This window comes from Pteropus medius, unplaced genomic scaffold (assembly GCF_902729225.1).
Source record: "Pteropus medius unplaced genomic scaffold, Ma_sr-lr_union100, whole genome shotgun sequence".
Taxonomy (NCBI): domain Eukaryota; kingdom Metazoa; phylum Chordata; class Mammalia; order Chiroptera; family Pteropodidae; genus Pteropus; species Pteropus medius.
This window is the reverse complement of record NW_024345601.1, coordinates 14,946,621-14,959,808: the sequence shown is the minus strand read 5'-3', so window position 1 is coordinate 14,959,808 and position 13,188 is coordinate 14,946,621. Positions and strand designations below refer to the sequence as shown.

Genomic DNA, 13,188 nt, shown 5'->3' with positions numbered 1-13,188 from the left:
CACTTAGACTGATGTTTGACCAGGATGCACTGCTATAGCTATACTACTGGTTGCTGTTGACTATGTCCTTCTGATTGGTCAATACCTGTGCTGTATCAGTTTGCTAAATGTTTTGAATGTCAATCTCTGCCTATATAATAGTCCCTGTAATGTATGAAAAGAAGTTGCCCAGGTTAAGCTCTTCAGTTGGCCTTCCACCTAGCAGATTAGGCTATTTGTGAACCATCAAAAGGATCCCCGTTTCCCGAAATGAGTCTCATTAGCCTGTTATGGAGCATAAAATGCAGTCACTAGAGCTGCTCTATAATGAGTTTAATAATATTTACCAGAAGAGATAATCAACTTAACTATTATTTGAAGCTTACCTACTTACAACCAAGATGACTGTACCTAGAAAACCTATTATTTAGAATCAAAGGGCAGATAAAGAGCTTCTCAGACAAGAAAAAGCTAAAGGAGTTCATCAACATCAAACCAGTATTACAAGATATGTTAGAGGGACTTGTTTAAGAAGAAGGAGAAAAAAAAGATAAATATAAATAATAAAGTAGCAATAAATACAAATTTATCAACATCTCTTTAAATGCAAATGGATTAAATGCTCCAATCAAAAGATAGGGTGGCTAAATGGTTAAAAAAATAAGACACTTACATATGCTGCCTGCAAGAGACTCACTTGAGATCGAAAAACACACAGACTGAAAGTAAAGCGATGGGAAAAGATATTTCACGAAAATGGAAATGAAAAAACAAAAGGGTAGCAATACCTAAACCACAAAATAGCCTATGGGGGTTATTTCCTTCATAGCAGGTACCCATCACCATTTAGAGTTATTTGTCTGCTTATTTATATTCTGTATGCTCCTACTAGAATGTCAACTTCATGAAGGCAGGGACTTGGTCTCTCTTATATATGGCTGTGTCACAAGCATCTAAGCACTGGGTCCTCCATATTAGGCACTTAATAAATGCATGCTAAATGCCAAAGGATTATTATTGTGACCTATCAAACTCCAAGATTCTAGAATAAGACTTAGGGGGATGTGTTTTGGTGGAGGTGGAAATCTTAGGGCCTGAGTAGTCTTTCTGGCTGGATTCATCATTACAGAAAGCTTTTTGAGCTACCAATGCATCCGGTAATTGAGATGAGAAGGGGGATGCAAAGTGAGTGGGAACAGCTAAAGTAGGAAAGATACGCCCCCAACCAAATTTCATTTAACTAGTAAATTTGCCTATGGTAGTAGTAGTAGTATAGAACTAACTTTATTCTGAAAAATGATCCTGAGAATTTATTTTTAACTCCTGGGCCCTACCAAAAAGCAAATATTAAGAACTTGCTATTTTTAAAGAACCATCTTAGGTGATGATGGTGATTAGTAAGGTTAAGTCTTTAAGGACTTCTGTGAAACTTGGGAGAGAAAGAAATCATTGCCAAATGGAGTGACTAGGAAGGTCTCGTAAAGGAGATGGGACCTGGGCCAGGTGCTGCAGCAAGGGGAGGAATAACCCAGATGGAGGTGAGAGGTATGATCAAAAGTGTGACCTCAGGAATGTGCCTAGTATGTTGGGGATTGTGAGAGATAGTGGGTGGGAAGTAGACCTTGACGATGATGTTGAAAGATTTGGATTTTATCCTGAATTCAGAATGGACTCCTAAGAGTTTCTGAGTGGACCAGTAATGAATTAAAATTAGTGTTCCTGAAAATGAGAGATAGAATGACTCAGTTGGAGGAGAGAGCCTGTGGCTGGAAAGGAATCCATCAGTTTCCTACAGTTGACTATAATTTAGGCAGACTCTGTCTGGGGCACAGAGCTGTCTCAACTCTCTTCTTGGTGGAGGAAACTAAGAGAAAGAGACCACATGTGGTAGGCTGTGAAGTCGAGTCTGTTGCATTCTCATCAGATTTGAAGCAATTGAGAGAGTTGTGAACAATATTTCTTTTCAATTTCATTAAAAACCGATTGGTATAGCATTTTATGAAGTTCACCCCTTCCATATCAGTGGTACAATGGCCATCTGTTTTGTGTGGATTATGAGCATTTCTGTACCTCAGAGTGCCTTCTGAATCATCGGGCATTAAATTATGTTGACAAGTATTTATGGTTAACTGGGTTTTAATGTAATTTGCATATAATTATAACATACACATGTAAGTGGCAATTTATTGCCTTTAAACCATTTTCACATACATCATTTGATTGCCATTGTTATCTGTTTTTGCAGTTGAGACAGATGAATTTTAGAGAGGCTCAATGACTTGTCCAAAGTCACTTAGCTAATGCGTAGGAAAGCCTGGGCTCCAACCTATTTCTTTTATAGTGCTTAATACATGTGATACATCCTCACTAACCAGAACACTTAATAATTCTAGGACAAGTGATTTTGGTGGAGTGCAGGGATTAACTATATCTTGTATGGTAGAATGCAGCGGGTGTTCAAATTAACAATAATGATGTCATCCACAATTCATTCTGAATTACCTGTCTCCGAGGCAATGTATCTTATAATGTTCCTCAAACATGTTTAAATTAAATATTTTTAAATTAAATATTGACAATAACACTCATGTTTCAGTTTCCCCTCATTGGGCCTTGGGCTCAACACCCTTGGTTATGGAGCTTGGTTTTGTCAGTTTGATCTCATGGAATTTGCAGACAGCATCTCTGTGCACAGTAACAGAATGATTCTGGCTGATATAGAGAGGACGGGTGTGGAGCAAGTGTGGCATGAAATGGACTGTTTACTTTTTTCCACAGTCTGCTGATTCGACCCGTAAACCCATTCCCCAACACCGTGAGCAAAACCTATAAAAACACAGAGGCCTCCGAAAAGACGACTCTGACATTTGCAACTTGGAGAGGTCTTTGGAGTTGAGAAAGCCCAGTTCTATACTTATTATTTGGGTCTGGGTATTTTTGGCTTCCACACTTGTTCCTGGTTAGAAAGTTAAAAACAAGAATCTAAACACTGTTCACGTGGATAGTAAAAAACATGTTCACTTTTCGCAGTGACTTTGGAAACAGAAGGGGAATTCTTATAAATCACAAAGGAAAATAAATAACTTCACCCATGGAGGGAAAAAGACAGCTTGAGAAAAGGGACTTTGGAAAAAGGCTGTCTCTAGACAGCAGTCTTGTGGTAAGTACTAAATATTCATTTACCACTCTATATGTTTTGGCTTAAAATGCATTATTCTTTGACTGTTATTTCCTGAACCCTGTGCTTTTGAAACCTCTGTTCCAGTTACCCCATTAGCAATATCCCCTGGGATTTTGTTTTATTTATTTTTTTACAAAGTCAAAAGCCAGTAAATTATTGGAATGTTTGTATAGTGTCTTAATAGGCAAATGTCATAATCTGTCAACATTATATATAATTACATTAATTCCAGCCGAAGTAGACTTTAACCTATACAAAAACACTACTGTACAGCTGATGCCAGGTGCCAAGTCTATATATAGCTCTTCCATCACCCATTTATCTTAACTTTGGGTATAAGTTGAACAAGAATGTAATGGAGCTTCCAATATTGAAGAGTGAAGAAATTCTCTGAGATCTTCTTAGGTATGTAAATTAGTTTAATTGTCCATAAACTTTCTAAATGTTTTAATGCTGATGAGCATCATTCTTAGCAAACTGGTTGGGTTTGTTTTCACGTGTGAGAATCTGGTTAGTCTAAGGAATGGACTTAAGTCACTGATTTCTGAAGGCTGGCCACTCTTTCACAGTCTCTCAGCTAAGATGTGCAAATCACCTCTTCTATTCCATAATGCATATTAACAGAGCAAGAAATCAAATCAAGCAAGTTACTCCTCTCTTGCTCGTCTGCTATGATAGAGATTAGTTTAGTTCCTTCTTTTGCATGTGGTATAGAGATATGCTTTATTCATTTGTGTTCTCCCAGCACCTGGCATAGAGTCTGGTTCAGAGTATGTGTCCAATGAAATATTTATCGACTTGATTTATCATTTGCACTTTTCCAATTCTGCTGCTATAGGTCTTACTCTGTCCATGTAAGATTTGCTATTCACCCATTACCTGCTGAGGCTTCACATCACAAACTGTTCACAGATGTGTTTCTGGGGTTTGAGAAAAGGACTGCATTAAACTTTTGTGTCTAGTTCTTCTCTTGTTATTAGAGTCAACTTCTGTGTCTCTGCAGGCCTTGCATTGACCAGCATACCTTCAGAGGCTAAGAGCTTTAATTGTATTTTCAGTTCTCCTCCCAGTGGTTATGCCTTTTTCTCATCTCTCAGGTCTTTCTATCTCCAGGTAGACTGTGGTGAAAATAGTGTGTGTGTGTGTGTGTGTGTGTGTGTGTGTGTGTGTGTGTGTGTGTGTATATGTCTTCTCCCTTTGCAACTTCTGGGGAATTAGGATAAAAAGATAATTTCTCAGCTTCTCCTTTGCTGGGAAAACAAACAAACCCACTTCTTACAAATTAACCTGCCAGTGGGATGTGTCTTATGCCCAGGCAGGGGACAGAGATGCCCTTATAGTATGAAATGAGCAGCAGAGGAAATATTCTCTTAACCCCAGAATGTCATCCTTGCTTTTTGGTCCCTAAAGCCCAAATTCTGCCTTAGATTCCAGAGAATATGCAAAGACCCTATCAAAGCAAGCATGCTAAGCTATCGTCTTTCAATAATTCACAGTAGCACTCATTACTTAAAAAAGTTTTGGACCATTTCCAAATGTCAACCGAATGAGCAGAATTTTGTCGAGGGAATTGGTAAACAAAAAGATGAAGAGCACAGAGTGCTGGAATGCAGGGCTGCGTTGGGGCAAGTAAGGGGAAGGGGAAAGTGGACTAACATGAGGGCGTTGTGTGCTTGAAAATCAGAGAAAGAAAAAACAATTTCAATGAAATCTTTGCCCACATTTAAATTTTGCTTAGGGATAGACTTGACTATGAGCATAAATCAAAGCCTATCATATTACCCGAGCTAGCTGGAAGCCCCAAATCAAGCTGGAGTTCCCATTGGCATATGGCACTACCCTGAGTCTTGTGGGGGCGGCAAATGTGTTTTATGACTCACAACATAAAAGAACACTGTGAAAATGAGAACTTGTTGCTTGGCACCACCTGAGAAACTTAATCCTGGTAAATCTCCCTAAATGATGCCTATGAGAATTTTTACACTAGTGAAATATCTTCCTTGTTTCCTAGAGGCAGATTAAGTGTTACATCTGCATGCACATATTGCGAAAATCCTGAAGAAGAATGTTCTCTCCTATGACTACATGGCCCAGTGTATGGGAGTGCTTACATGCTATTCAATGTTATACAACTAGGCCAGGTGACTATAATTTTATCCTCTGTTTTAGTGTTATGTTCTTTCCTCGTATAAGATGCTGCTGCTGGGTAAACGACAGCAAGAATACTCTTTTTGAGTTGGTTCTTTGAGAGTTAGACCCACTGAAAGCCACTTGAATTTTGTTGTGACCGTCAGGAAGGAGAAGTAGGCAGGGGACGAAATCAAAGCAGACTGGCCTGTAAAAGACTTGAACCCAAGAAGCCCTCCTTTTGGCTCCTTACTGAAATCACACAAATAACTAGGCAAAAAGCACACAGGGATGATTCTAGATAAGGGTTGCTTGGAAATACACGAAAAAAAGGAGCAACACATGGCATCATGTAACTCACTCTTCATTCCCAAGGCATGCTTTATTTTATATTTTATTTTATTTTATGTTAATTTTTTAAATCACAGAATGATAGATTGGGAATGGTTCATCCAGTCTCTTCACTTTGCAGAAGGAGTAGTTAGTACTCAGTGAAGTTAAGTGCTTTTCCTGAGGTCATACAACTGGGATACAACCAAGAACAGAACCAAGATTTCCTATCTGTCATTTTAATTCTTTATCTTTCATAATGTAATATCCCAGTAAGAGAAGATGTCCTTTTGGAAAACTGAATAGAGGAAAGAGAAACATGTTAAATTCTTAAGACTTAAAATTCTACTGTAATAACTGTTATGAACCATATTTTTCAGAGAGAGAAAGCCCAGAAATAATTTCCACTTTCAGATTTTGTAGGCAAAAATTCCTCATAAGGTACTGCAAGAATAAGGTACTATTAACTTCATTACATTTTTTATTTTACATAATTAAATCATGAAGTGTTGAGTAGAAATTATAGCTCCCTTGCAACGGCTTTTAAATTTGCAGGCTGTAGGAACCACAGAATAAAGAAACTCACGTTAGATACTGAAAAAAGCTCTAGCTGGGGGATGTGAGTTTGTGGTTCTTAGTCCCAATTTGCCTTTAGGTCATGACACAAGGGAGGGTTTGAGAATGCGTGCATGCTGCATGTTGTATTTGTGTGTGTGTGTGTGTGTGTGTGTGTGTGTGTGTGTGTGTGTATTCTGGCAATGCTGAAATATTCTTTGATGTTGAGGATTTTCTACTTGATAAATCACCCTTTGTAAGAAGAAAAGTGACAGGTAAGTGAAACTGAAATGAAAAATATGTTTCAATGTGGGAGGCAAAGACCCCGAGAGAAAGACAAGTGACTACAAGTGTGCCATCACCAGTAGAAGTGAGCCGAGTAGCTGCATATTCACGGCAAGTACAGTTTTCTCTTTGATAACAATAAAAATCACTTCAGAAATTGAGGCCTTTTCTTGACCCAAAGCTGTTCAGCTCACCCCAGGATGCTTTTTGATCAGAAAAAGTCAGCATTTCACACTGTGCTTTTTTATTTGGAAGAATCGTTCCAGACTGTACATACAGCTATTTGACATGTGTAGCTGTGATAGCATTTATGCTGGTGAGAGGGCTGGAGAGGGAGTTACCTTTTTTACTAGCTTACATTTCAATTGCAAATACTCTTTTAATTTGTGGAAAAATTACCTTTGCTTTTAAGCACAGATGAGAGTAGCGGTTTCTCTTATGAATGATGAATTCCTCCATGGTACCCCCATTCCTTTCTCTCTCAGTGAAAGGAAGATAAACATTGGCTGTACTAGATCCCCTGGCAGCAGTACAATTTTGATAGACTCTTAGGAGCAACAAAGGCCCTTCATAGGTCCTTCAGTTCATCCTTCAGCCTCTTGGTTGTTTGCACCCAAATCATTAGAATAATTAGTCCTTCCATGGGCATGCATTAATTAAGCCACTCAACAGGCAGCTTTGAAAAGCTGCTTTATATTTAAGGTGTCTCAGTAGCTATGGGATGTGCTGCATCATTGCCATTTCCTCCACCAGATCCACTCCATTCTCCTCTATCTGGCTTTTGTGAATCCCTGGAGGAGATACCACATGGACCTTGTCAAAAGGACCTCAGATTTTCCAGCATCTGATTGGATTTGGCTAATGGGAGTACCTAGCAGGATATCAGAGGTGGGGAGGTGCAAGAGGTCAAGGTCATTGTTTTCCTGCTTTCTTCCTGCCAGGTCGTGGATCACAGTGACTGGACTACTCTGTCTATGGCCACAGCTTTTCTTGGGCAACCCTTTCCCCCAGCCCTAGCTACAGTCATAACCAAACCCCTCTCTGTTCTGGTGCTTCTCTCTCCCTGCGCCCCTTCAGGCTTCCTGGTACTGATGACTCCTTGATGTTGTCAGCCCATTTCATGTTGGTTTGCTCTAGGTCTGCTCACACTAATTGCATAGTTCCTTTACCAAACTCCTCAGTTAGATGTTTTGAGTGGGCTATCTTTTTCCTGCAGGGTCTCCCTGACTGATACAAGGAAATACTCCTCCTCAAGTGTTTATAGTTTATTTGTCAAAGCCAACCTAGCAAGCAGGGAGAATAATATAACATAGAGGTGGTAAAAATGTGACACTGACAGCAATAGGACTTGAGATCATTGCGGAAGGTTGTAAAAAGGCACCTTGGAGGAGTTGTCATTAGAATTGTGCTTTGAAGTAATTGAGGCAATTTGGTAGGTGAGGATTGGGACAGAAGAGAAGAAAGAGACAACCCAAGATGTTGTCCTATATCCCTGGTGACAACTCATTTCATTGCTGAATTATTCTTTCCCAGAGAAGCTTCTTCCTCATATCAAATGGTTAATTTTATAGGTTAATTTTATAGGTCAACTTGATTAGGCTAAGGGATGCCCAGATAGCTGGCAAAATGTTGTATCTGTGTGTGTCTGTGAGGGTGTTTCCGGAAGAGAGTGGCATGTGCTTTGGGAGACTGAGTAGTGCTAGCAGATGTCCCTCACTGACGTGGGTGGGCATCATCTGATCTGTCGAGGGCCTGAAGAGAACCGAATGGCAGAGGCGGGGCAAATTTTCTCTCTGCCTTAGCTGGGAAATCCATCTTCTGTCCTCGAACATTAGTTCTGCTAGTTATTGTGCCTCTGGACTTGGACTGGGACTTATACCAGTGGCTCCTCTGGTTCTCAGGCTTGGGGCTTAGACTGGAACCATACCAGCAGCTTTCCTGGGCCTCCAGCTCATGGGCAGATTGTGGGACTTCTCAGCTTCTATAATCACATGAGCCAATCCCAAACAAGGGGTGAGCAAACTCTGTAAAAGGCCAGAGAATAAATATTTTAGGCTTTGCAGGCCAGATGAGAAGTTACAACTACTTGAGTCTTCTGTTGTAGCAGGAAAGCAGCCACAGACAATACATGAATAAATGGACATGGCTTATATTTCGATAAAACTTTATTTACAAAGACAGGCAATGGGCTGGATTCTAAAAGAAATCTGTGCACGTTAGAGAAATGGAAAACTGGAAAATCCAGGTTTGCTTTCCCCTTGTGCTGACTTTCTGAGTAGTGAGTTGTGTTTACTCTCAGGATGTGCAAGAAACCCAGGCAGGCAAAAGACCATGTGTACACTTTTAAGCAGAGAGACACGAACTCAAATGGCAAAATGTTGAGCAAAGTGAAATAGTGTAGAAAGCTCAAAACTCATTGAGACCTTTTCTAAACCTAACATAGTGGCACTGTTAGTGTAGCTCAAGGCAGCCAATGAGTTGTGAATAGTACGAAACAAATTGCATTTTGTAGTGATGCAAGCATGGCCATAGCTTTCTTCACTCTCTGGGAGCTGCAGTTAGACCACTCCTTACCACTGGGATCTTGTGCAGAGCACTAACTACCTGGTTGCTAGGGAAGGTTTCGAGCTACTTAAACCCTAGCTGCCCTGGACCCCTTCTACTAATGTAGGCACATGTAAAGTATGGTTTGCTTGGTGTCTCTTACCACTGTGCAAAGGCCAAGTAGGGAAGCCTGACCTTTGTTTTCTGGCATCCAGTTTGTTTGAGAGTTCCTAAGTGAGCATCAAGGGGAAGAGGGTCAAGAAACGAGAAGGAGCTTTTGATTGCATGGCTGCTTCATTGCCCCTAACAGGGCTGTTATCTCAGCCATGTCTTAAGTGTCCTGAGAAGAACAGAGACCATATGCTAGAGCTGGGTATTGGAATGTGTGGTGGTGTCTGAGGATCCAGATAAGGCCCCTTTTAGGAGAAAGGAACGTGTAGGAACATAGCAGCTTTAGCCCTGGGTAGCGATCTTTCCAAAGTGGACTGCTGAATCTTTGACAGTTCTCCTTTGAAAGTGGACGGTGGTATAGTTAGAGAAGTGTCAGGCCCTGAAATGAATATTTATTTACCCAGAGAATCTTCTCACCAGCCTAGCTGAGCCCATCATGGCAGGTCAAGAAAACGCTGGAGAAATGTCCTGTCCAGCTGACCTCCGGGAGCACAGGTCCTGGGGCTTATGGCTTGATTTGGGAAAGACGGGCTGGGAGATGACAGGGAGTCTTGGCTATGTGGGCACTGCCCATAATACCTGGTTGTCAAGGGTTATAACAGGGTTCTGGACAAGTGGGAAGAGATCAGAACCCAACAAGAACGGTGCTGGGAGGGAGCTTGGAGATTTGAGCAACACTGCTGCTACGGACAGAGTCTGAGTTGAGCGCAGGACAGAGGAGCAGAAGAGGAATACATCCAAGCTGTGGGCATAGAGTACGTCAGCAGTGGGGGCTGGCAGAGTCTAACATTGAAGCCATTTTATGAGACAGCTCGGCATATTCAGGTAGACAATCATGCATTGAGTCTAGACCAGGACGGCTTCCTTCCCTTAGTAGTCATCACTGAAATTTACTGAGGTTTACTTTGTGCCAGGCGCTCTGCTCTGTGCTTTAGATGGGAACTGTCATTTAATACTCCCGACAGCCCTTTAACATAGGAACTCTATTCCTATTTTATAAATGAGAAATCTGAAGCTTAACAAGTTAATTAACTTTCTCAAAGCTCTAGAACTGGTCGGTGATAGAATTGGGATTTCAGCTCAGGTCTGGCTCCTGACTACTTTGCCACTACAGAGCTAGCAGCTCAGAAGCAGTAAACCTTTCTATGCCAGTAATAGGAGGCTCCTCGCGTGGTGCTTCCCCACCTGAGAGAGCCCCCGCCTCACCAAGGCTAGAGGTTTACATGTGTATTAGTGCAGTTGCCATAGTCTGCCTACTGATGAGAGCGGCCAGGCCTGATTTTGCAAAAGTAGTTGTCAAAGGCTCAGAGGTGGGAGTGGGAAAGTTACAAAAAAGCAAGAATGTACGTGTCGGAACTTGGTCTAGGCCTGGCTTCTGGTCCTGTGCTTTTTCTGATTAACCAGGTCTGAAAACAAAATTCTGCCGAGATTAAAGTTTATAATAGCAAATGTATAAAACATGATGTATATAATATCGCATATCTGTAATTTTATCCTTTTACCCATGTTAGGACTGATCGTGGTGTGTTCGTGCACAAAGTGGGATTATTTACGAGAATGGGAATTATAACTTGAGTGATGGTCGTACCAGATGGCTGTACATTCTTTTGGCTGGGCCACTGACTGACAGAGGTGGGTCAGGAGCTGACACCATTTCCCGTGAGGAGATTTTTCCACAAACACTATTTGTTTGCTAACCACTTGCAATTGGTGCTCCTCCCTCTGATTTTGCCCCAAAGAATATCTGCCTTCATTAGGGTGATGGCTCACCCTGAATGACGGTTCTCTCCTCTTCTTCTTTCCTTCCTCTCATTATTAAAAATAAGGCAGACTGTCATCATAACCATATCTTCCAGAGTTCTTATTAAAATGCCTTTTCCCGAGCTGCCATAATACCCACTTCTGGTCTTTATCGCTGTGCTTACCACTTTGTCACAAGCCTACTCTAGAGCAGAGTTTCTCGACCAAGGCACTATTGACATTTTGGACCCTATATTTCTTTGTTGTGGAGTGTGTCTCGTGCATTAGCAGCATCCCTCATATCTACCTACTGAATGCCAATAGCACTCTCCTCCAGTTGTGAAAACCAGAACTGTCTCCAGATATTGCCAGATATCCCTTGGGAAGCAAAATCGGCCCTGGCTGAACTGAACTGTAAGCTCCTAGAGGACATGAGCCATGTCACTCACAACTATATGTATTCTTTAAGTCTGACGCAGAGAAAGCACTCAGTGGAATGAATGAGCGAGTGAGTGAACTTATTAGTGAGTCCCTGAGCTAAGTACATGCTAACAGGAGATACTAGATGTGGTGTGAGGGGAAACTACCGGAGAAAGCACTGAGGGCTGGTTGGGAAGGTTGGAGAGGTTAGATGACACCGTTCTTTTCAGTTTTGCCCAAGGATGTTTCAAACGTGTGTGTAAAGATTTTTGTTTTACATCAGAGATTCTTAACATGATAGCTGGACCCTCTTGAGTCCCAAGGTGCCTGAAGCAAATTTATGAAAAGACTTAAGGGATTTCGAATGCTCTAAAATACATTGTACATACGTGCATTTTTCTGAGGTGTGTGTCCATAAATATAATCAGATTTTCAGAGATATCTGTGACCCAAGCATGGTTAGGTTGCTTCATCTGCCATTAGTCTTGCAAGGCTAACCCTTAGCACCTGAACGCAGATGGCTTCTCTTGCCCAGGTCACAGAGCAGGATCCCAGCAGCATCCGGCTCCATCACTTGTACTCAGCTGCTGCAGTGAGTGCTGTTGGCCTGCTTCATATGTAGCTCTGTGCACACTGGGGATCTCAGAGATCACTAAATCAAAAGAACTAGAAACATTTTGAAAGCCCTTTGCAAATAAATGCCGTTATTAATAGACGAAATGATACAGCTACTAGAGCAGAAATTAAATACAACTGAGAAGAGATGTTTGCTTGGCAGGTTCTGTGTGTTCTTAGGACTCAGAGGTCTGCTTGTCATTCTCTTGGTGTCTCACCATCTTTCAACAATGGGAGTCATCAGCTCACGCAAGTTTCCATAGCAACTGAGTTTTCTGCACCATCCTCTGGCAGCCTAAGATCATTCCTGTGGCAGACTCTCTAGTGCTTTGTTCATAACAACAGGTAGAACTTTCATCGATCTCCTTAGAAGCTGCTCCTCAAACCCAATAGGAACCTGAGTGTTCTCACTGATAGATGCCTGCTTTACTTTCTGGAGTTCTTAATTGATCAGCACAGGAATTGAGCAGCTACTAGGTTTGAAGTACCGCAAAATTCTAAGAGTGAAGACCTAAGTGAGTGCTAAGAAATACAAAGCATGATGTCTGCTTTACAAAGCTTTAAAAAATATGGATACATATTTACAAATCATAGTGCCATAATACCAGGAGGTATATAGTGGTGCACACAACAAGAGTGATGATATTTATAAAATGGAGTTTGCTCTTCTGGCTGTATTGATCAGGGGGGCTACCCCAAGGAGGAGAGCTTTCATATCCCCCTCTAAGAAACTGGTCCATATTTAATTTGTGGTGTCCCTGAGTTCCCTGAAGCAGAAATTTATTGAGAAAACCATGGTGCCTTAAAAGAATAGTGTATGACTCCAAGGTTCCTGGCTTACACTTGAGGAATTGCTGAGACCCTAAGAAAGTTCTATTGTAATCCTGAATTATTGTCTTCACTTTCCTCTTGTCCCATCTAGCCACCCTTCCCTCCCCATTTTTCTATTAATATGCTCTTACCCATACTTCCTGGTGCAAGGCAGGATGTATCGCACAGGTAAATCATTTTGATTTCCTTTCTTCTCATTCATTTATCAATGTATGTTATACCAACTATATATATATATATATATATATATTTATATACTAGCTGTATTTTGGCAGCCTAACTGTCTCACTAATTTACCAGAGTGTACTATATAGTTCATTATTATTAATTAATATTTATTAAGCATCCACAGGGCTCATGGCTCTGAATTAGGCAGCATTTTCATTCCTTTCTGTTACATTGCCACATTC

The 13,188-nt window shown here is 41.1% G+C and overlaps 1 protein-coding gene across 1 annotated transcript in view; it reads left to right on the top strand.

The window, feature by feature from the left end:
* The window catches only part of NCKAP5 (NCK associated protein 5), a 744,993-nt gene that overhangs the window by 38,380 nt on the left and 693,425 nt on the right, over nucleotides 1-13,188 (top strand). Inside the window, 1 exon segment of the mRNA XM_039874581.1 lies at nucleotides 3,010-3,139. Coding sequence (XP_039730515.1) covers nucleotides 3,071-3,139 — 69 coding nt within the window. The 5' untranslated portion in view covers nucleotides 3,010-3,070.